This window comes from Mus caroli, chromosome X (assembly GCF_900094665.2).
Source record: "Mus caroli chromosome X, CAROLI_EIJ_v1.1, whole genome shotgun sequence".
In the NCBI taxonomy this organism is placed as follows: domain Eukaryota; kingdom Metazoa; phylum Chordata; class Mammalia; order Rodentia; family Muridae; genus Mus; species Mus caroli.
In genome coordinates, this window is record NC_034589.1 from 129,742,097 (window position 1) to 129,767,621 (window position 25,525).

General features: G+C 41.0%; 1 protein-coding gene across 2 annotated transcripts in view; it reads right to left on the bottom strand.

Annotated features, from left to right (window-relative positions):
• Col4a6 (collagen type IV alpha 6 chain) overlaps positions 1-25,525 on the bottom strand; it is a 318,869-nt gene that overhangs the window by 62,006 nt on the left and 231,338 nt on the right. For both annotated transcript variants that reach the window (XM_029473623.1, XM_029473624.1), the window contains 5 exons: positions 10,430-10,564; positions 8,861-8,905; positions 4,053-4,169; positions 1,904-1,972; positions 263-298 (listed from right to left, as the gene is read on the bottom strand). In XM_029473623.1, coding sequence (XP_029329483.1) covers positions 263-298; positions 1,904-1,972; positions 4,053-4,169; positions 8,861-8,905; positions 10,430-10,564 — 402 coding nt within the window. The remainder of the gene's footprint in view (positions 1-262; positions 299-1,903; positions 1,973-4,052; positions 4,170-8,860; positions 8,906-10,429; positions 10,565-25,525) is intronic.

Sequence of the window (25,525 nt, forward strand, 5' to 3'; positions counted from 1 at the left end):
TGTGTGTGTGTGTGTGTGTCAGACATAGATCTAACGTAAACTCTGAAGACTGCCTGTCTTAAAACTCAAGTTGTGCATTTCATCTTCTTAGGACTTTCTGTCTGAAAATAAAATGTGGCTAGTATGATTTGTTCTATTGCAATACTCTGGAATTTCTTTGAGCAAGTCTATGAAGACCTTTGAATTCCACCATGAAGAGTGAAAAGATACCATCAACATCTTGACAAAACATTAAGAGGTCAACACAAGAATCATGACTTACAGGGATTCCATCTAGTCCAGGCAGCCCAGGATCCCCCTGAGAAATAGAAATAGATAGAGAACACACAGAAGAGATTAATAAATTAAGCCCAGAGGGTTTCAGACAACCAATCTGAGATTCAAGGGGATAGAAACAAATTGTGGCAACTTGGGCCCCTATCTTGTGTGTTAAATAATGCATAAATTGGCTGTACTTGCCCATTTACTTTTTCCCTGTGAATATTCTAGACTCTAGAAAACAAATATTATAGCCTTGGCTGAACAAGATTTCCTACTTAACCTAGATTAATTAATTTTCACATTTGCTAGGAACTTATCAATTAGAAAAGGCTTCTGCAGACTGGTGATTTTCTGCTCCTTTTGGAGGAAAGCAAAGCTACCTTCCCTTATGCCTTCATCCCCAGAGAATCTGTGCTTATATGTATACAATGCAAATCAGACATTTCAAGGGAAAATCAACAGAGCATACAGACTCTGATTACATTTTAATTACTTTGAGGCATCTTAAGCCACTGTATGAATCTGTAATATAACCATCTTGTGGAAATTGCTGTGTTCCACTGGATCCAAGGTTTCTTTGATTTCTGGAAAAACCATTTAATCAATGTTTGCTAAGACAATGGCGGTGCTTTGACACCTGCTAGTCTTACATCACTTGACTTACAGTAAAAACCTCTAAGCTCCCTGTAGCATGGAAAGAACACTGCCTGAGGTTTGGTTCTTCAGAGAACTGGCCATCTGGCTCTGAGTAAGTCATATAGCCTTAGATTTTCAATCTGTCTAATGAGTGACATGAATCCAAAAGCCAAGAGGCCCTTGACAACTTTAATGTTCTATCTTCTGCTATGGCACCCAAGTCAAGAACCCAAATTTCCTTTTTCAGTAGTTATCCAGATGTTCCATCCCCATCTCTGCTTTTATGGCCAGTTTCTAAGGTTCCAGGCCCTGTACAGTGATGGGAGAGTAGTGTCAATTATCTCAGTAAGCTTGGTTTATTCTCCCCTCCAAATGCAGGCACATCAATTCCTATTTGCTATCAAGGCAGTGATGGATTCTTTCCCAGTCTGCAGACCAGTAGGGTCAATCATTTGGAACCAGGGTTTATTGAGGACACATAAAGCTACCAGTTAGCAAATAGAGGAAGGCTCAATAAAATGATATTATTGACAAGAGATTAGATTCCAATCAGTTGAAAGCTGACAGGCAAGTATTTGTAGACTTTCAGGAGTCTAGAGAAGGAACCCAGATGCTGGGGCAGTAGTCATACTAAGCTGTATAAGGATATATACAGACTCAAACCAAGGTGCATAGGTATTAAGGCTTTAGAGGAAACACAAAAGTATGTGCCTCTAGAAAACGTTTTGGCTTGTCAAAGAAAATAGCCATGCAAACTCATTGCCAACTTCTTTTCTTAGTTTTGGTGCAGATCCTGGAAAACAAATTTCTAGACAGCATAGCTGCAAACATTTCTGTGAATGTTTCTACCACCAAAAAACTTGGAATCCTTTTAAAGTCAGCTGGTGCTGCTCCTTAAGCAGGCACAAGGTTTATTAGTTTTGGAAATGGCTTGGTGTGAGGTGGGGCCCCGCTGTAGGAAACCTTGATTCCCACCCACTCAGCTGCCTGCTTTAGAAATTCTTACCCTCATTCCTGTAATGCTGCCTTGAAAAGGAGCAGGTTCTCCTTTTGCACCTTTGTGACCAGGCAGCCCCTGGATAAAATATGAAAAACCTGTGAGAAAATCCCTGAACACACACACACACACACAAAACAAATGAAAAACAAAACCCCACTTACCCACGCGTAGTTTTGATAGCAATATTACCTAATCAGATAGAGGATTTGGCAATGGGAACCTGAAATTATGTGTCTTTTGCTGTGGAAAACTTGGCTGTGTTAAAGGTAATAGCCCAACCTCTAAAGAGGTCATCTCGAAGCTGGGTGCCATTCTTCTGTCTCTATGCCAGGGGTCTGTGAAAGGATGAAGGTTAGAAAGCAGCAGACTTTCTATCTATGGAGAGCACTGGTTTAGGTAAAACTCTACCCCTTACATCACTAAGGGTCTTTGTCTAGGTCAAAGGTCAACAAAAGTTTCTGTGATTCTAGATCATTAAAGTTTTGTGAGTCAAATCTGGGGTCTGTCACATATTTTTCTTGTTATTTATTTTTAAGATGTACAAAAACAGACTAGAGGACAGGTGCTTTTTCGGGCCAACACGTAGGCCATGGGTCTAAAATAACTATGACACCAACTTCATCTCGTGATTCTACAACACAATTTCAGCTTCAAACCTTTGAAAAAGCTGGTGTGTCTCATTATCATGGAAATCAGTCAATATACCTGATTCCAGTCTTTCAACCAGATTCCTTTTTTTTTTCTGTCTTAGTAGCAAATGGTGGCATCTAAGGAGAAGTCAGGATTGGTATTAGGTAGTATTAAGGGTACACTTTGGAGAATACATTGTTGATTGATGATGGATTCCTCAAGATCAGGGACTACTGTACTTCTCGTAAAACAAGGGCCTAGACATGCAAATCAGTTTCTGAATATTGTCTGCTTCTCCTTATTTATGTGTTCCCCATTTTCTTTCCAAGAAGTTTCAAATGGACTTACTGAATGGATATTCAGTAGGAGGTGAGGTTCAACTTAGTAAAAACATGCCCACATTTCTATTAAAACTTAAGGTAAAGTTTCAGGCTGGGTTTAGATTTCCACTCTGGGGTTCTCTCTTTCAGAGGATGTCTGTTACTTCAAGGTCTTTATTCCATTTGTTGGGGTGGAACTCTCCTTTGCTGGTTTCATTGTCTATTTTCTTCCCCCTTTCTGTTGCCATGGCAGCATTCAGGCGCCTTTAAGACTTGTGTAGATTATTTAGGACTACACCTTTCCCTGTTATCTCTCTGCTGTTTAGTAGCCTGGACGGTTGATGGCAGGGTCCTTTAGGGCAGTTTGGGGCTTGTATTCTGCCTATCCTCTGTGTCATTTTTTTACATGTATTCTTGTATTCCACAACTTGGTCATTGAAGGCTACTCAGAGAACTATGAGATCTGTATAATTGGCTGCATGATTTCTAGTTTCAAATGGCCTCACATGACAACTCTTATAGATTTAGGTTTTTCCACGTTAGATGCATAGTGAGCTTGAAATGTGTTATTCTTCAAGTCAGGAAACTACTAGTATAAACCAAGTTCATCATGCCTTTAGGTCCTGGTTAATATGCATATGATCACATGAAGTTCTTCCAAGAATATACTCCCCTTTATTAAAGATTTTATTTATTTTATATATGTGAGTACACCATTGTGTCTTCAGACACCCCCAAAGAGGGCATCAGATCTCATTACAGATGGTTGTGAGCTACCATGTGGTTGCTAGAAATTGAACTCAGGACCTCTGGAAGAGCAGTCAGTGCTCTTAACCACTGAGCCATCTCTCCAGCCCTGGAATATCCCAATGTTACCTGATATGGCAAAGTGCCAAATAGCTCAAGTGCATGCTTTGTTCGGAAATGTGCTATAACTATTATTTGTTTGTTTTAACAATCTTGACAATTCCCAAGGTAGCATTAGAAAGTAACCTAAAGTCATGTAACATGTGTACCCCTCAACTGGCACTTTTAAAGAGTTTTGCTGTTATGGTGCCATCCGTATAAACTCTTGCATTGGGCAAGGTAGTACAGTGGCTATCCACAAGGCCTTAATGGTGTTTGGAGATAAACAAACAAGCATACAAACAAAAAACACACTTGAAGGTGCATTTGCATTAAGGTGCAAAGATCTGGTAACATACAGGTGGTCCTAAAATCCCAGGGTAGCCATCAGGGCCTGGAAATCCAACAGCTCCTTGAGTTCCATTACAGCCGTCTGGGCCAGGTGGACCTCTTGGACCTGGTTGTCCAGGGTGGCCCTGTTCAAAGACAAAATAAGGGATCAAGTCAGCCACAGGATTGTTAGTCAATTTAAAAGGCTCACAATGAGAACAGACAAGTGCACTGCTAAATTCTGGCTCCTTGTCTATTCCATTATCTTCATCTTGTACATTCTCAAATGTTTCCTTTGTGCTCAGACATATGTTGCCAAGATCACAACTTGAGTTATCCCACTCAAAAAGACAACTGGTGCTTTAATAATATCCAAGCTGAAACTAAAGGGCTCAAACTTGAACAGATACAATAGTCAAGGCACTACAATTTCACCTTCCCTGAATATAGAGATGTACTAAAGTGGGGTTTAGCTGTCTGGCAGCTGAACTGCTATCAATAGAGAACCACGCCAAGGTTTGAGATTCCTCAGACCAGACAGATAGCTGGATGGCTTTCTGAACGGAAGTTCTGCATGGGAGCAGATGCCTGATCTTGGTCAACTGAGCGGAGGAAGTTCCCACAGCACCTCCTCTACTGAGAGCTGCTTGGCTACAACCTAGCAAGTCTCACTTGCACTCAGTTTGTCACAATCTCATGGTAGGTAATTGATTCAGTTAAGAATCCATCTCTTCTCTTTTTCTCCACATTCACTATAAGGGCATTTGTTTAGCTTGGGAGTTAAAAAGCATTTTCATAGAGCTCATCTGAATTCAGTGTGTTTCAGAATTGGAGAGCATACTATTTCAATCTAGTAAAAGCCAGTTGTATGTGGGCCATGGTGCAAATAGATGACCTTAATAGATCATCTGGACAGGTCAATGAAAGGTAGGTAGACTTCTACATTCCCTTAAATATACTTTCAAAGGGTAAATGTGTATTTAACAATTTGAGGGAAACATATCATGTGTTCAAAATGAGCCTTTCAAATGACCAGTAGTACCTCCTTATCCATGGAAATAACTCATGAATTTTAAATTGCACATTGTGCTGAGTAGTATAATGAACATTAATGTCAATCCACTCAATCCTACCTGCAGTGTAAATCATCCCCTTCTCCAGCACATCTATGAATATTTATGCTACATTCTCTACCAACCTATTAGTCACTACATAGCTATCTTTGTTATCAGATCAATTTTCACAGCAGTTCCACAGTACATGTGGAACATAACTATTTTACTTAACAATGGCCCTAAAGTAGGAGAATAGTGATGCTGGTGATTTGGATATAGCAAACAGAAGCAAAATGCTTCCCTTAAATGAAAAAAAAGGGGAAAGTTAGCTTCATGAGCAAAGAAATGACATGTGTTCTGAGGTTACTCTGATCTAATATAAGACAAAAATCTACCCATCAAACTGTGAACCAGGAAAGGAAATTTGTTCTAGTTTTAAGGTCCAACCTCAACCTGAAAAACTATGCCAGCAAAAACACAGGGCCGGAGCTCTTCCCAGGCAATGAGACTAACCAAGCTAGTTGGTAATAAAGAGTCAAGGCGTGAGTATGCCGCCCATTTCTCCTGCAAAACTGAAGCCATCATTTTAGTTGTCTGGATTCACACATTTGTAAGAGTAGTCTGTTTACCTCCTATAACTCTAATAACATTTTCTATATAAGAATATTGTAAATGAGACCTTCTTCTGATAGCGTGACCTCCATTAATCATGTGGGATATAGTCTAAGATACCCAATAGTTGCCTGAAAACATAGGAAAATGAAATTATAAGGCTGGTTTGTGCAGGAAAGCCTAGGTCCAGCCTGGGTATATTCTTAGGTTGGTGGTTCAGTCTCTGAGAGCCTCAAGAGTCCAGGTTAGTTGTCTCTGTTGGTCTTCCTGTGGAGCTCCGATCCCCTTAGAGGCTACAATCCTTTCTCCTGACCTTTCCTAAGAGTCGCCAAGCTCAACTCATTTTATTTTATTTTTTTTTGGGGGGGGGGTTCTAGACAGGGTTTCTCTGTGTAGCCCTGGCTGTCCTGGAACTCACTTTGTAGACCAGGCTGGCCTCGAAATCAGAAATCCGCCTGCCTCTGCCTCCCAAGTGCTGGGATTAAAGGCGTGCGCCACCAAGCCCGGCTTCAACTCATTTTAAATGAAAGTGTTTTATAAATAATGCCAACAGCCCTAACACACAATTGGGATATCTCAAAGCCCTGAGCTGTACCATCCCCAGTGTCTGTTGTGCTGATATTGAACATCCTACTGGTAGGCAAGCCCTGCTTGCCCTCTTTATTGGCTGTTATGACCTTTGGTGCAATTAACTGGGCTATCATGAAAGTGACTTCATGTTGAAATTGTCTATATAATAGCAAAAATTGGAATTTGGAGACCCAAATCAGTGACCTGTGTTAATGATTGGCTATTATTAGGAGGGGAACTTGATTTTTACAGTGGTCCAGTTTAGTAAGATGTGTCAGAATCTGTTGTTTTCAGATGAAGTGTTAAGTATGTGATGTTAAAAGTTGAACAGATTGATTAGTTGGAAAAAGCCTGTAGGTTCTATGCTTTTCTGTCTGAAGTAGCTCCATCAGTCTAGGAATTCTGGCTTTTGCAGGTATTAGAACTCTGAGTCAGGTCTTTAAACTTTTCTTTTAGGATTTCCAGGACTCTTGGGCCTCAGGGATGGGGGAGGGAAATAGAAGATATTATCTGTGAATTTAAGGAGTCAGAGATGAAACTGTCATACAAAGCAATCAGGACCAGGGAACTGTATGCATCAAGGAAGTAGAGTAGTGAACCACACATCAAAGACTACTAAGAGCTTCAAGATGGAAGGAAGAGGTAAATAATAAATGAAAGGCACACAACAGATACTTCTTGGATAGTTGGGAGAGGGGAAGCACAGACAACCTTTGGTCAATGAAAGGACTAGAAAATGGGTGTGTCTTTTGGGGAGCAGCCAGCTTATTTGGAGGATACTGAAGAGCTGCAACTCTTTCCCCTAAGCAATGAAGCCACAAAGACAAGTGGTCAATGCTTGCATTGGCCATAAGTTTGAGGCATAAGAAGCATCCATCTGGACTTAAGGACTGGTTCCAGCCTAGATTTAAAAGCAGCCTAGGCAGCATAAGATTTACTTGCTCTCAGTTCCAGCCCAAAAGAGAGAATAGGGGGAGGGCATAGTAAGAGTGCAAGTTCCAATTACTGTGCATCTCTCACCTAGACAGGCCTATAGGATGATTGGGTAATGGTACCTCCAGTTTAGCAGTTACACTCATCTTCTGCACCTGGAAGGCACACTCTGGGCAGGGATTCTTTCTCATGCACGCATAGAAACAAGGTCATAAGAAAATGTAGGTGAATGTCAAAAATGGATGGCTATCCCTGTCCATTCAATTATCCAATTGGCTTATTTCTGGACATTTTCTTGACATTGCAGCTGAATAAAATGTGTTATCTTATGGGTGACGCGATTCAAGTAAGAAACACAAAAAGAGTGGGTCTTTTATTCTCCAGATCTACAAATGTCTACTAGATTTGAGAGAAAAATAGATCAGATTATAGTATCTATAAATACAAAACTATATCCTTGCTGTATATTCTCATAGTGGAGTATGAGCACATAGCAGGTGCTTGAGACATTGCCTAGAGATTGGAACAAGAAAGATCTGAATCACCTTTGCTGATACTAGAAGGTTGTATAGCATTACATAAGACAATGGGTAGACTACAGTATCTCCAACTGTGCTCTGATAGGGTTCAAAAGGACCTCTTAGGGGTTGTTAGAAGGATGAGGGCAAGCTAAAGTCCCCCTCAGGTGGAGGAGATTTCCTCTTTGTATAGTCTAAGTGTCCATGGCCTTTTTGGTCTCTTAAATAAGTTTTAAATAAGAAAAACTTGTAGATAAACATGACCCAGGTAATGGGATAAACACAGACAAAAGCAGAAAGCACTAGCCAGTAAGCTCCGATGTTAACAAGTTCAGAGGTTGGTGAACAGTCACCATGTAACCAGAAGCCATCAGTTAAGTGTGGATATAGGTTACACATGGGGAATCTAAGTGATTGGGTTGGATAGAATTTGGAAAGGGGCTGTTTTACAAGCTTCCAATCCACCACTGATATCTGGAAAGGTAAACAAACAAGCATCAACCAAATTATCTGAAGGGTAGTCCCCTCTGAAGGGCAATAAGGCTGATAAGAACACATTACTGAAATAAAATGTATTTCATTCAAATTCTGTGCATCTTAATACTTTTCCTGTAATGAGTACATGCATGCTTCAATGTGCCCCTGCAATTCAGAGGCAGTCCCTCTATGTCTGGCTGAAATTCCCCTCAGTGTCCCCACTCCTGCCCAGTATTAGCTTACTTAGGCTAAGATATAGATGTTTTCTCATAGATGGCATTTCTCTCTCTCTCTTTTTTTTTTTTTCCTGAGACAGGGTTTCTCTGTATAGCCCTGGCTGTCCTGGAACTCACTTTGTAGACCAGGCTGGCCTCGAACTCAGAAATCTGCCTGCCTCTGCCTCCCAAGTGCAGGGATTAAAGGTGTGTGCCACCACGCCCGGCGGTACTTCTCTTCTTAAACCATCTGAGTAAGGGCTGCTTGAATCTAAATGTGTGGGACTCTTGCTCTTCTCACCTCACCACACTTTATCTCAGTGCATGACACTCAGCCTACTTGTACAACACACACACACACACACACACACACACACTCTATGTAAGGTCAAAGTACTTGATCCAGGAGCCAGAACCTGAAAGGTGATATTAAAGTCTCCTCCGTGTACACACTTACCGGAATCCCACTGATGCCAACAAAGCCAGGAATTCCAATGGGACCCTAAAAAAGGAGAAGAGAGAGAAATGTGTATGGCAATCAAATTGATGCCTGTTAGGGTCAATAAATTTGGTGACTGTATTTGATGACCTAAGTTGTTGGTGTTTTATATCCCCTTCTTCATGTCATGTTGCCATACTTCCTACCCCCAAGTCTAATGAGTTGATCTAAGAATGGTCTTGAACATGCTTATGTTCTGAGACAAGTTCTTGTGTTAAGCAGAGTAGTGTAAGCCCTAAAATTTAACACTCAGTATTACAGGCAGACATCACATCTGGATAACAACAGAAAGGCTTTGATAAATCTAACAAAAGAATTTCTTCCCATTCTGCTCCTTCAGATAAGGTCCTAAGCTACTCTACCCTTATTATCAGGGGACAAGTGCAATTCTTGTTCATCCACAAAAGGCAGTTTGAGTTCAAGCTAGACCAATGATGTATTCAAACAAGCCAAGTCAGACCTTCTTTCAGGAACCAGGACCACCACAACCTCTTGATGCTAAAGCCTGTCACCTGCAGCCTCTTGGTTCACTGCACAACTCTTTGGGTCCTTACATGCTACGCAATGGCTCCCTTTCCTGAGATGTGAATATTTGTGATTCATTAATTGCCATCCACCTCATCTGTGAGTAGAAAATTGGCTTCAACTTCATGTGTCCAGATAAATGTTATACTTCAGCTACCTTATACTTAGTGTGGCAATCCCTTCCCTAAAATATGAGATTAACAGGACGTGATGAAAATACACAGAGCATCTCAACTGAGTTGATAAATTCAGTAGGCTAGTCATCATGTTATTACCATTCTTGTTTGGTAGTGCATTCCCTTATATTTATGAGCCAGGTTGTTTCTAAATCTGGCCTGTTAGTTCTTGCTTGTTAGTCTTCTCTGTTCTATGCTTGATCTCTACTGATCAGCTGATCAGACTCTCCACCCAAGTCCAGCTCAAAACCCCATGACTTGACATGAGTGACCCAACTTGTCACGTAAGCATCAGTATATTTACTTGATAGTTTGCCTTCTTTGAGAATCTCCAGAAATGCTTCCTCCATCACTTGCCCACCAGTCACTCCATTTCCTTTCTTTTTTTTTTTTCCTTTGAGATAGACATTTTTATGGATTTTGGCTGGCCTGATACCTATTAAGGAGGTCAGGCTGTCCTTGAACTTTGTGGCAATCTTGCTGCTTCTGCCTCTTTGAATGCTAGGATTACAGATGTGCATCACCATGCTCAGGTCTCTTTCTCCCCCTCCCCCCCCCTTCCCCTCCCCCTCCCCCTCCCCCTCCCTCTCTCCTTTCTTTCTTTTTGTTTTCTTCATAGTTTTACTTTAATGCTGTATACCAATTGTACACAGTATTATATTTCACAAAGACACTTTCACACTAGTATATACTGTACTTTGGCTCAGCTTTTCTTAAAGTGTGTGCCCTGGAACCACAATATTTAGGAGCAACACTATTCCTCTGAGAACTGAGAGGGAACATTTGACTTTTGTACTTCCACCCTTGCATCAGAGATGTTCCTTACCTTATCTCCTTTTGATCCATATGGTCCCAGAGGGCCTGGGGAGCCTCTTTCTCCTTTCAAACCTGATAAACCAGTTGGACCAGTAAACCCTTCAGGACCAGCTGGACCTTGAGTTCCAATTGGTCCAGGGTGCCCCTAAAGATGGACAGAAAGACTGAAATTTAGTCAACAGAAGATTTAACATCAACATTTCCAATTTTCTCATGTACAGACACCACTTGACTAAATAATTTTGGCTTAGAGATACGTGAGGCATGCCAGCGTTCCAGACAGGGATCAGAAAGGGCTATTTTAGGAGCCGTTAAGCTTATTTGGATAGAACACATTTTATAAGCACATTTAATAAGATTCATGTGCACCAAGATCCTTCAACTTTGTACTTCTTAGGAGATTAGTTATTCAGGCTGCATAAGACTGTCCTCTTCCTAGTTAATGCCAGGCCATCCATCAGATTGTCAAAATAGTGAACGAACAGAACACTGGAGAGCATCATGGCATTTTATAAGTCACATCCAAATGGCCAACCACATGCTTGCACTGAAGTTCAGAAGTGGCTGTGTCTAAAGAATGCTGCCCCAGCGGGGAGGGCAGAGAACAGTGACCACTGAAACTGCCCAACTCTTCAAAATACATCTTGATTTTACAGCTGATCCCAGGACTCCATCCTTATACCTGGCACTAAATACTTACAGGGACCCCTCCCCCACACTCATTTGTTCACTCTTCCTTCCTATCCCCCTTTCAGCCCCTCCTTCTATTTGCACAGTACCCAAATGTGTAAAGCACAAGGAGCCTGAGAATATCTATTAAGTATCAATTATGGTAGCAGGAGTGAGCAGCCTGAAGATTTTGAAAGCCTTGGTTATAAAATGTCTGTAATAATTAAGTCTGAGAGTTCAAGCTGACATTTAAAAGCAGACTGAGACTGAGAATTAATCCCAGTAGGTACAAAGCAGACAGCCCGGATTATCCCAATAGGGACTTTTTTTTTTTTCTTTTTGGCTGAAAAGTGAAAACCATGTGCACTACCTATCTGAGAACCTGACATCTGGTAGAAACCAAGTTTGCATAAATGCTTCCAGTCCCACCTCCCTGCCCCTTTAGTGACCATAATTTCCTAAAACTCAGAGAAAACTCTGAAAAAGCCCACGGAAATGCCCTTTCCAATCACCCTCAAGCTTTACACTTTAAAAGGCTGAAAACAGCGCCTTAAACACAGTGTTTAGAGTTATGTTCGGCAATACTTGTTCCCACCAGCTGTGCTGGTCCTTTGGGATATAATTTGCAGTGTCAATCAGGCCCATGAAGCCCTAGAGCTCTTGCAAAGAAATGAACAATGTTCTACCCAAGGAGATGCAACACTCTGCAATACCATCTATCACTCAAGAGTTTTCCGTTCACATGGCGCAGGGAGCAACCACTTTAGGCACACAGTGGAAAGGCCTATGGAGCACAACACCTGGCCCGTGTCTGGGGGAGTCACGGCTACTTGGGAAGGCCAAGTGAACTTCACCTTGGAATGGGCCTAGAGAGTTTGGCAGGAAACCTGAAGGCGTGGTGTGGTCAGACCTGGAGGAGCAGCTGGGCAGAAAGCACTGTTCAGAGTTGTAACTCCTCAGGCGGCATCCTAAAGAACATGTGAGCATCATCAGGACACTGGGGCAGCCTGCATGAGGCAGGAACAGGGGAAGCAGGTAAGAATCAGCTGATGGTGGAGGGGACTGTTTGCCGAGAGGTTGAGGACACGGTGGACTTGCTGGAGCTACTAACAGAGAAGATCCAATCAGACCACAGAATGTTTGGACCAAATCTCGGACCCACCAAAAGGGTTTTTTTCATAAAGGGAAGATAGACATGATAAATTGCTTGACAGCTACGAAGAGAGCTGGTTGTCATGTGACCCAGTTCCTATTCTGCTTGTACTGCTATGGGAGTTCATGCATTACCCAGTGTGAGCACATGGGCCAGCGCCATCCACTTCTGTGCGCTTATATTTCTGAACACAAGTTCACCAGCATGGGTAAACTAGGAAACTTAGGCTTGTGAAATGCTAAGATGGCAGTAATAGAATTCTGAGTTGGTCCAGCAGGAGATGATGGTTCAGAAAACGGCTTCCCTTCTCCTGTCTGAACGGGCACCCTAAATTTAACGGAAAGTTGCATGTAAGTCATCTAAAGAACCCATGAGATTAAAAGAAAAATCCAAAAGGGGCTTTTGGGAAGGTATATCTTGGAGAAACAAAGATGATGGAGGCTGGTCTCAGGTAGTTTAGGTTGGTTGGATATGTCAGCAGCCCGGAAGGAAATTTCTCATGTTGATTTCAGCACAGGGCCCTGTCTGGTAGGTGTCTGGAGGCTCATCTCGAATTGCCTCCCCAGAATGGTGCCAAGACCTTGTCTTGCACTGAGACAAGAAATCTTGCCACCCATGGAAATCCTTTCACACCATGGCACAGAGCACCGGGAACAGATGAAGGAAGCCCTGAGAAAAAGAGCCGTGTCTTGATCTGTGCTTAGCATTGCCTTGGTTTCCACTCGCTCTCATCTCCAGTGCAGAGTTTCAGTGTGACGCTTAAGCTTCATACTGAATCATTGATAGACTGGATTATAGTTTGTTTTGTTTTTCCTGCAGGCATGATATACGGCATTTTTCCCCCATATGACCAGCAGAGGTCAGTGTGAGAACACAGAGACTGCAGATAAACAGGTGGGTGGGTGGACCTTTTCTCACACAGAGAAAGAGAAATCAAACCTGTGTCAAAGAAGTCACAGAATGTTCAAGCAGGGAAAGGCCCTTGGAGACCATTTTGCCCAGGGTTTATTTTATACTGGGTGGAGGAGGCTGAGAGAAAAGGAAGATTTCTTTTGGTCACATAGTTAGTAGGAATGACATGAGACTATATTGTCTTTTGGTGCTAGGTCCTGTTGGTCTGTCTGTGGCAGATGTCCAAGGGGTCCTTGAGGCTGTCTTCCTCTCACCCTGGAGCCTCCCCTGGGACTGTTCCCATCAGAAGGCTACAGCAGCCAGATGCTCACTCATCATCATCTCTCTCTAACTCCAATCACAGACCCAATCTGAAGCGCCATCACTGTTTGGATGGCTCACAGAATTTCAATGGGCTTGGACTAATGCCATGCCCTGATACATGTCATTTATTTTGGCAGATGGATCCATCCAGGGCAGAAGGGACTCCTCTACATTGTTCCAACAAGCTCTCCTGTCTCCATCTGCTCAATATTTTTTAATGTGCACAGCAGGACTTAATTCTCAAGGGTTCAAAATTGTGCCCAAGGCCAGGAACTATAGGTCTACAACCAGAGCTCAAGCTGGCTATCTCTTTCTAATCATGGTGGTTTGGAGTCAGTGTGTAGTGTAAGGTTACCTTTGATTAGAACCATTCAACTAGGGTAACGGACCCATTAATGGAGGTACCTACAACATAGTAGAAATATGCACAAACAGCATCTAAGAATCTTAGAAGCACATACCCAAAACTAGGTGGGATGGCAAAATTGATGGAAGAATCTGACTGCATAATTTGCTGTGTTTCTACCTTATTATCCCTCCCTCAAGATTCCAGTGGTACTCTCTCATAAAATTAAAATGTGTTCCTAAGAATCTGAAACTCATTCCCACTGAGGCTTGAATGATTGACGACTTTGAGGTTTACTTTTCCCAAGGGGAGCCTTGTCCTTTAATGGAGAACAAAATGTTAGGCCAGGGATGCAAGTGATATTTACAAAGCAGGGGAAGGAAGAGGGCAGCCTTCTTGAGGATCCAGCTGTATTCTAGGAGGTGGGGAGGTGCAGCAGTGCTGATACATGGCCCTGGATTCAGAGCCCCTCACAGCCATGTTAGCTGTATTCTTAGGCAAATTTCTTAGAGATTCTGAATATCAAGGGTTTAGGTACGATACCAAACCCTTGTGTAGGATTATTGTTAGCATTTTAGTGAGTCAATGATTATAAAACATACCTGGTACCTAGAACAAAACTCTTTAGGTATCATTAATGGTAGAGTGGGGGAAGTTAGGACTGAATAATTCATGCTTGTCAACCTGAAGTTTAACTGAAAGATGCATGGATGTTATTGAGAAACCTTTGCAGGGAGTGTCAGGGGATGATGGAGTATGTCTACTGACAACCCACATCTGTGAGAGCAGAGACCAGTTCTTCATTCCTTATAGATTGTGTCCTAGTTCTCGCAGACTTAGGGGTCCTCAGTGTCTGCTAGTACTTTAGCCTAAAGCAACACAAGCTACATTTTAATACACACTCCTGAGTGTGAACCTCTAAGCTAAATTTCTTCTCTGAATGAGCCTACGGCCAATGCTTTGACTATTCCCTGCACTATGATGTTCCAATTCACCTCCAACAAGAGCTTATTGGGTTATTGTTTTCTCTGCAATCCCATCCTCCAACAATCTCCACATCACTTCCTTTCTCACATCCAACTCAAATATAAGCCAAACATATGTGCTTGTCTCTATCCCAATAGTCTTACGGCAGGACTTCCTCATCTCTCCTCCATGTGTGGTGTTTCTACATTAGCTTATCATCCTCAGTCTTGTTTTTTTTTTTCTTTCTGAAAATCCTGACACATTGCATTTATATGTGAATTTAGTTGTCCTGGCTAGTTCCTATGTATCTTCCAGGTTCTAGCAAAGATATAAATTTCTTCACGAAGTTCTCCATGATTATTCTCATCCCACAACATGGTAAGGTTATGTGTTACATATTATAGATTATATGTCAATACCCCCTGTTGAAGATAAAATGAACTCCTTGAGACTCATGCCTTACTTCCCATAGACTTGTCCATGGCTCATCATAGTGCTTGGCAATAAATGTTTGGTGAATGGATGGAGAAATTAATGAATGGATATACATACTAAGAAGCCAGTGGCTCAGAAAGGATGGTATCTTCTTGGGAAGCCTACACAGTTGCAGTCAAGAAAGGACTTCTCAAAGGACCAAAAAAAAAAAAAAATAGATCTGCATTAAGACCCAGGAGTTACCCAGTTCAGGGTTGAGAAAAAGAGAATTGTCTAAATTCATTCAATATCAACTCTAGACAGTTGGAAACACAGTATTGTGATATGTTTAGAGACTTTAAAGGGTGTTTTTTTTTTTTTAATATGTAGTGACTACATCATGAGTAATTTCTGTTTTCTGAGTTCTAAGTAGAATGATTTTTTTTCTATATTGATTGGTTGCTGTTTCCACAACAGTGAATTTATTCAGTACCTACCCTATGCCAGGCACTTGGGTGAAGATGGTAAGTAGTAAACAGCTTTTCCATTTGTGGTACTTATAATTTTGTGACTTGAAAACAATTGTGCATTGCCCACCACCAAACTAATTCAACAGTCTTCATCTTGGACAGAGTTCTGAACTAAACATGTATGTATCTATGTGCAGTTAATGAAATGGTAATATATAAGACAACATACCACATGGCCCACCCTGCTTCCTGGGAACGAGCAAGCTCATTGTAAGAAGTAGTTGGGGACAAAGTCATATGCCATAAACTTTAAAACTTGTAGTGCACGAATGCCAGAGGAATTCAGAGAGGTGTGTTCCAGCAAGAGGTTAGAGACATAAGGAAAGGTTTAATAATATGGTAGCGAATGCATTCAAAATATAGAGAACAATGTGTTTGCAGAAATTAGCAAATCAACTTTTGTGGGCAAGAGCCAGACTTAGCTTGAGCAAAGTGGAAAAGGAAAGAGATGCAGACAACTCTGGGTCTTAAAAGGTTTACTATTGTCCATAAGCTACATTTTAATCCGTATATTGGCTTCCAATGCAAGGATTTGGAATTTCGAGAGACAGCCTGGCATAGTAGCGAAGGGGACAAAGATTCAGAATAAAAACTCCTGGGTTCACATCCCCTCTTCATCACTGTAGGAAGATGGCACAAAGGATGACCTCATGTTACTCATTTTTATATCAAATAAAGATAAATTAGTGTTTCCTTCACAGGGTACTTACAGATTTTATGCAAAATAATCAGTGAAACCCATGGTTTTTACTCTTTAGCATGCAGCAGATTCACCCAAATGTAGTAATAAATGACAGATAACCACACCCCACCCTCCATTTCAGACTAGTTAGGTGAGGCTAAAAATATGTGTATTTAATAAATTCCCAGGTGGTACTTGGCTATTGGAATGATGGCTACACTGCTGAACCCCTGCTGAAGATAATTTTGCATGGTACCTAGAAGAATAAATGTGCATTAAGAATTAAGTTATTAGCATATTACAATTCCTTAATAGACTATGGCTTGTGAAGATCAGGAGTTCAAACATTTCAGCAAGTCCCCCAGAGTCCTTTGATTCCTATGGCTCAATGCACGTCCGCTTCTTTCTCATTTTACTGCAAGAGAAAATGAAGTGTATGGGCAGCAGAGCCAGAGATGGGGCATCGGTACCGTGACCTCCATGGTCTACATTAGATTCTTAGGACTGCAGATGTGGAGAAGGCAGCATTGAGCAATATTTCAGAGAGTAAAGGTGACAAAAAATGTTGTTTTAGACTCACCTTGTTAAGTAAAATTGAGGGAGGTGCAAAGTTTGACTGCCGTTTTACTTGATATGGCCTCTGAGGGATCTCTACACTGACTTGAGGAGACAGAGAGCCTGTGGTGCGAGAGTATGAGTTCCTGTTTGGACCATTTGTACTTAAGAAGTCTTGGAACATCTGAGGCGAGGGACAACAATTGCTTTTGCACTAGCCTGAAAGATTTGAGAAGGCAAGGGATGCTGCAGCATCTTTGGACTGCAGTATCCAAGGTGTGGTGTGCACTAAAACAAAATTGGAGAAGAAAAGCCTAACTGCGAAATAAATGAAAATAGAAAATTAAATGTGCACATGGATTTATTTTAAAAGTTCCTCCAACTCTTATTAATTAGAGGAAAAATGAGATTGAATAATTATTGCTAGCCAGGAAAGTCCCCTGGAGCTCCTGAGGAATGGACTATAAAGATCCTCAAGCTCCAGTGCAGGTAGGAGGTGGCTTGGATTCTAAAAACCATCCTTAATTCACAACTGTAATTCTTATTCTTATCTTAGTTATAGGGTATGGGTTTGGGGTATGAAAACCGTGACAGAATCTGGCCAAAAGAGACTAGCCATATAATATGATAAGGCAAATATTAATGAATATTTGTTCGAGCACAGACATATTTAAGGGAATTTCTGCCCTTCCTCTGAGTCATCAGAATACTTTTGTGACACAGGCTGTGAGCACTAAGCAGGAAACGGTAAACCAATGGACTTTAAAGTCCCATAGCTACTCAGTGGTAGAGCTAGTGTTAGGGCTTTCCAATCAATTCTACGTTCCTTTATCAGAACAAATTGAGATGAGAAGAGTCAGGTCCCTTTAAGGTTATTTTTCAAGTAGCAGGCCTGAAGGAGTATCCTTGTGGTGGAAGGATGTTGGAAGTATTTGGCAACTAAAGAGTTTAGCTGGGCATGCTAGTGCACACCTGTAATCTTAGCACTTGAAAGGTAGAGGCAGGAGGATGAGGATCAAGGATATCATTGGCTACACAGGTAATGTAGTGTGAGGTCAACGGGGGGGGGGGCACAAGCAACCCCAACTCAAATGAATAAACAGACAAAACAATACAAATATTAAAAACCCAAATAGTAACAGCGTAAACAAAAACCTCCTCATATGGTTATACAGAATTTTGCCACCCACAAAGCTCTATTTTGATCTGATAACATCACATCATCCACATTTTGTCAGCCAGTAATAGGAATAACCCTTCCTATCTAAACAAACAAAGAACTGCACAAAGATTTTGTATATAGACAGTGATGGGCATTTATCAAAGAGTGAATCTCCCAAATTGTCTGTGTCACTGCAAAGGAAGAGGTAGGTATCAGAATCTGGCTCTCAACACATAGGTGAAAATACTTCTAGTTCTTCAGCTGCAATCAGTGTTTGAAAGAGCCAGCTCTGCCTGGCATGAAGACATGCATCTACAAGTTTTGTTTGCAGACACAGACACATAACCATTCCATTGGCTGTTGTCAGCATGTTGAAATGTTGGGAACGACAAATCCCAGAATGATAAATTTAACTCTTGCTATGCAACTCTTTCCATTGATACTCTCAGTTCTTTTTCCCACTTTTCTACATTGAACAATGCTCCAAGTACAGAAATAAAATCCACAGTAAGAGGTATTCAGGAAGGAAATGTTAATTTTTTATTGATATGAAAGATGTTTATCTCACTCCACCCCAATTTTTTCACTGGAACAAGAACTAAGAAACACAAGTGTACCAATAGAATTAATAAAGTCAGAAACAGTGACACTACCTAAATGTTATAAATTATTTCTTTTGTTCTGCAATCAAAATGTCCTCTTTAAGAAGCCTATGGCCCCTCGTGTCTCTAGCTGAATTCGTAGCAGAAGGTGGCCTAGTCGGCAATCATCGGGAAGAGAGGCCCCTTGGTCTTGCAAACTTTATATGCCTCAGTACAGGGGAACCCCAGGGCCAAGAAGTGGGAGTGAGTGGGTAGGGGAGCAGGGTGGGGGGAGGTATAGGGAATTTTTTTTTTTTTTTTTTTGTTTTTGGAACAGGGTTTCTCTGTATAGCCCTGGCTGTCCTGGAACTCACTTTGTAGACCAGGCTGGCCTTGAACTCAGAAATCCGCCTGCCTCTGCCTCCCAAGTACTGGGATGTAAATAAAGAAAATATAATAATAATAATAATAATAATAATAAAGCCTATGGCCAATGGGTAGTTTACCAGACTCTAGTAGGCATATTTTGATGCTCTAAGTGTCCCAATTGTTACATATTAATTTAGTAGAGGATGAGGGAATTTAGACATAATCTGCTTATTTTATAATGGGAGTATTTAGTTGTTAAATGCCAAACTCTCACTTATCCATGGGGAATGTCTGGATAGAGGTGAATGGCTTGATGAATCTGCAGGTCTGTCTTCTCCATGACCAGTTCTTAAATCAGTATCAGGAATCAAAACAGAACCAGCTTTCCTATAATTGAACACCGAAAGAACCAAAAAGTCAAACAAAATGGTAAATATGAGCAACATTTGATCATATAAATAGAAACAAAATAGACACCTCTGCAAGTATTACAAAGGCTTGAATAAGTCTGTACATTCCTTGGGATGTATGCATAGTCTATACAAAGAGTCCCCGTGTGTATGAGAAAATACATAGGGCCCTATTTGGCATGAAGATAACCTATAACTAGTACATTTGTTGCAAAGACATGGATTACTTAATTTGTTATCATTTTTTTTTCTGCTTAGTGTTCAGAAGAATACCTCAAGAATGATTGTGCAGGCCTATTTACAACTAAAATGCTTGCTAGCAAACATAGATTGTCACTTCTGCTTCTCTGAAAATCCTCCCATTTTAAAAACATGAGTTTTGTGTTCAAGTCCTCACTTGCAATTTCTTCCTGTATGATTTGGAGAAAGATTAATCTCTAGGCCTCTGTCTTCTCATCAACTAAATGGGTTATAATATCTGTCCTATTTTCTGTGATGCTTTGAGCATCTGGAGAGACACATATGAAAAGGAGCTGTGCATTCATCCCATTTGCAAAGCTTTGCTTTGGGGGCAAAAGAGAATAAGCAAAGTCCAATTTCAAAACAAAATTCTCATTTATTGGGCTCCTAAGGCAATAAGCCCTTAAATGACTAAAGATTCACAAGGAAGAGTTTTCAGCAGAAAAAGATTGAATGAAACAAGGAGCAGAATTTAAAGCAGTGAAAGGCAGGGACAAATGATCTGGCACAGGAATCTCATTATAGTTTTAAAGTGATTAGACTTAGTGCTAAAATATGTGGTTTATTTTTAAACATACAGTTTAATTACAAGTGAGAGCCAATGTTTTTTCTTTCAGTTTTTCTATCAAAACACCATGGTTCTATAATGAAAATCACAGCAGAATATAACCTGCCAGACATTTTTTGCTGTAGTGTGTCTAGTCCATTAGCTAAGGGATACTTGAAGTATTTTTCTCTGACAGTAAATTATCCTTCATTGTTTTACTACACAATCTTTGGGCTAATACTGAGCGGTGTGAGATGATTGCATCTGGACCCATGTTGGCTTCCTACATTTTCTGAAGAGACACTTTTGTGTTTTGGCAACTGAGTGGTAACAGACAGCAACCAACTACTGCTTCTTAAACAGGAGTATGGTAGAATCAAAGAAATTCCCTACCATGACTCACGTATTAAAGAACTCAGACATCTCTCAGGGGGAAACCATGAAAAGGGTATATTCACATAATCCCAGTGTAGTTCTTATGCAAATGAAAACCCTCTATTCTTTTAGAACTAGAGCAGTATTCATATTCATACTCAGGCAGATGAATAGATACATGTTCTAACCCCAATGCACATATATCCATGGGAGTCTGCTAAAGTGGTAAAGCTAGTGGTACTCTGACTTAGTTTACATTATACTTTCCAGCCAGCAGTGAATTGTTTTGTCTATTTTCTTTTGCTTGTAAAGAAAAAATGTTTTGGTTTTTGTTTGTTCATTGTTTTTACATCCTGACCACAGTTCCCCTTCCTCCTCTTCTCCCAATCCCTTCTCCACCAACTCCCCCCTACCCGCTGTTCCCCATCTACTCCCCCCCTCCTGTTTCAGTTCAGAGAAGGGCAGGCCTCTTATGAATATCAACCAAACATAACCATATCAAGTTGCAGTAAGATTAGGTACACCCCCTTGTGTTAAGGCTAGAAAGGACAATGTAGTATGAGAAGAAGTATCCCTAATACAAGCAGAAGAATGAATTTGAATTAAAAACAATGATGACTTACAGCTCTCCTTACCTTCTTCCCCTCCTACTTTATACAGTCATTCCTGTGGACTAGTAAAACTATCCAGATAGACATACCTAGGCCAAAGAGGAGACAGGAGTTGGGGTGGGGTCTGGAGAGAAAAGACTTTACATTTTTGATTTATTTTCATTTTACATGATGGGTAGTTGGAATCAAGTTCTGAATTCACAAGGAAGATAAGTCAGAAGCCACAGTAGATGTGGTATGAATGATGAATAGAAGTTCCAGAGTTCTTTGTGGCATTGCAACTAAAAGCTACACATCTGTATTGGAGAAGAGTTTCTTTTAGATTTCAAAAAGTGTTTTTCATATCCAGTACTCCATCTAATGATCAAAATGACCCTGTCCTAAGTATAAGAGAGAAAGTAATGAGTCCAAAGTGTTGAATAATGTACCTATGGGTATAAATATAGCTTATGTTAGCATAGATACATCTTAGTTCCAACCTAGTGCTCTTTCCACTACTCTTTTATTAAATGATGAGTCATGCCGACAAATTTTCACCAAGATTCCATGCAAAATTCTATCTAAAACCCTGGATGTAAAGCATGTTAAATCTTTAAAAAAATTCCTCTTTCTGGCCATTCAGAGCCACTCTTATTAAATAGCTATGTTGATACACAAAGGAACTGACATCCATCCATGCTGTCCCCTAAGAACTCATCAGTTTATGGATCAATCTCTATAATGTACAAACCATGATTCTATATGTTGGTTAGCTGATTCTATGTTAGTTACATTCTCCCAATGTGCTTGTGTTAGTTTGGATGAGAATGGCCCCATAGGTTCATATATTTGAATGCTTGGTCCTCAGTTAGTGGATCTATTTGGTAAATAAATAAATAAATAGGGAGTGTGGCTTCGTTGGAGGTAGTGTGTTATTTGGAGTGAGCTTTAGTGTCTCAAAGCTCATGACATTCCTAGTTACCTTTTTCACTTTGCCTTGTGGCTGTGGATCAGATGTAAGCTCTCTGCTTCTGCCCCAGTACCATGCTTGCCTGCCTGCTGCCATATTCCATGCCATGACAGTCATAGACTCTAAGCTTTTAATACTGAAAGCATAGCCTTAATTAGATGCTTCCTTTCATATGTTGCTTTGGTCATGGTTTCTCATTGCAGCAATAGAAAAGTAAGTAAGCATACACAATAGTGTCTGGATTTGGTGGTTGTTTATGGGATGGATTCCCAGGCAGTGCAGTCTCTGGATGGTCATTCCTTCAGTCTCCGCTCTGAACTTTGTCTCTGTAACTCCTTCTATGGGTATTTTGTTCCCCCTTCTAAGAAGGATCGAAGTAACCACATTTTGGTCTTCCTTCTTCTTGAGTTTCATGTGTTTTGCAAATTGTATCTTGGGTATTCTGAGCTTCTGGGCTAATATCCATTTATCAGTGAGTGCATATCATGTGTGTTCTTTTGTGATTGGGTTATTTCACTTCGGATGACAGGAGCCTGCTAAAGCTGTCTCCTGAGAGGTTCTGCCAGTGCCTGACAAATACAGAAGTGGATGCTCACAGCCATCCATGGGACAGAGCACAGGGTCCCCAATGAAGGAGCTAGAGAAAGTATACAAGGAGCTGAAGGGGTTTACAGCCCCATAGGAGGAACAACAATATGAACTAACCACTAACCCCAGAGCTCCCTGGGACTAAACCACAAATCAAAGAAAGCACATGGTGGGACTGGTGGCTCTAGCTGCATATGTAGCAGAGGCCTAGTCAGTCATCAATGGGAGGAGAAGCCTTTGGTCCTGTGAAGGTTCTATGCCCCATTATAGTGAAATGCCAGGGCCAGGAAGGCAGGAGTGGTCGGTTTGGGGAGCAGGGGTAGGGGATAGGGGATTTTTGGATGGGAAACTAGGAAAGGGGATAACATTTGAAATGTAAATAAAGAAAATATCTAATAAAAAATAAAAAAATTAAAAATAAATGTAAGAAAGATATAGATCTTTGTCCAACTCAGAAGAAAGATAAAATATATACACAATGGCCAAAGTGGGCAGGAGGGATATGATTCTGAGTTCAAGTACTGCTGATTGATTTGTTCTTGGAAATCTCATCCTTAAGTCCTTTGTACTAGAATGTGAAAGGCAATATGTAAAGAAAAGACTCAGGACAAGGTTCTTGAGTCCTCCCTACTAGAGAGTGAAAGGTGATTGTGAAGAAAAGACTCAGGGCAAGTCTTGGTAACTCAGAAGGAAGTGAAGAAAATTGGTTTCAAATTCATCTAAATTTCCTCAATGACCATAAGAACTGTAGTCAAAGGCAGAGAGAGAGGAAGTGGTTGAGCTGAGGGTGACTAAAATGCAGAGGACATGACAAGGTCACTGAGCAGAGTTAAGACATGCCAAGATAGAAAAGCAACTTTCATGCTGCAGTCTCATCAAAGAATCATGTTTTGTTCTTTACGTTTTGTGTATTCCTGCTTCCAATTGTTCATTGACTTTGGTCAGAACTCACTGTTGCTAACTGTTGACTTAGAGTGGGGAGCAACAAAGACACTTTCAACAATATGTCATGTGGCTCCCAGGTAAACAAGAGCTATGGACAATCTATTAACTATTTCAAGGGGGGGGGGGAATTGTGAAACGAGGGTGCTTACAGGAAGTAAATGGACTGGAACAGGAAACAGAAGAAGGCAAAATAGAAAGCAAAGCTTGCCAAAGGCCAGGACTTGTGAAAGAAAAAATTACTGAAAGGAGCTGGCTAGTTCAGGACCCCTCCTCCCCGCCCCATTTTCATTCTCTGGTTTTATGAGGATTTCAAAAAGCTTCTAGATCTGGTGCTGGCAATCTTTCAAATCTTAAAAAAGTTCACAGAGAACTACATACTTGTAAGGTCCCTGTGAAGCCTGCCTCAGCCAAGAGTGGCAACAATTGTCCCCTACAGCTGAGTGGAACACAAACCTCAGGGACTTTCCCCATCCAGGCTTTGAGTGCTTCAGACACTCAAATTGCTCCTTTGAGTGACAAAGACAGGCTTCTTTGTTAGTCTGGTTTCATTCAGTCTAAACAAGTGTAGAGGTTGGGGTGATGACAATTATGAGTCCATCTGGAAGGGAAGACTAGGCCAAGGGGCAAAAGGAGAAGAAAGGTGTAAATGGAGATATACCAAGGCTAGCTTCCAGTGAACTTTTGCCTGAAAGGCTGCTCTATGGCTTTTACTTCTTAGCAGTATAGTAGAGGAACTACCTTCCTCTCCTTGTATATTACTTTGTTTTCATCTTTAAACATGTTTTTATCTGTTTGGTACTAAAACCAACTAACCAGCCAACCAACCAACCAACCAACCAACCAAAAAAACCAACCAACCAACCATCCAACCAACCAACCAACCAACCAACCAACCAACCAACCAACCAACCAACCAAAAACCCTTTCTCCTCATAAGCTGCAACATCATTTCTCTATCACTTTTCGAGAACAAGCTGTTTGATAGACTAGTTGAAAAGTCCTTGACTCTCCTTCTGCCTTTCCCATTTTTCCCACTCCTGGCACTCTAGATTGATGAACACCTGTATCCTGATTGAATTCTTGGGGAAGTAACCAGTGAACATGCTAAGTTATGTTATATATAGACATTTTTGCAGTAATTGTTCCTTTTCTTTCTGAAACTTGTCTGGGCTTTCAATGCATTATCCCAGGGGCTCTTCAGGTATCTGTGTTCTCACAGCTCTTTTCTTTGGCCCCCACTATGCTGCTCAATAGATCTTGCCACTCACTTCTGATTTCATTCACCATCTGCCAATTCTACCGCCTCAGGTGTACACCTGAGATCACATACCCATCTGTTTCTCAGGCACTCTCAATTTCCAAGGCCACGCACACTTCCTTCTCATTGGTCTCATTAAGAGCCAATAAATGAAGCTTATCTCAGTCCATCATTAGATTGTACATAGAGAGTGACAACAGCCTCTGTATCCAACCATAGCTGCAATTCTTCAAACATTTTCTCTCTGGACAGCCATCTTCCTAGTTATGATCCTATTGTGGCCTTGTTCAAAAACTGAATCACACCTATTACTTTCAAATAAAACCTGAACTCTTTCAGCAGGCATTGAAAGCCCTTCAGTTTCCACCTGTTTTCACAGGCTTATATTCTATTAAATACCATTACTTGCCCTAGACTTCACACATAACTCTTTATTGATAACTTAAACCTGTCTTGTACTCTCCTACTGCCTGGCCTTGAAGCAACTGATTTACTTGCTAAAGACACTCTTGTCTTCCAGAACTCTCTAACCAACATTAAT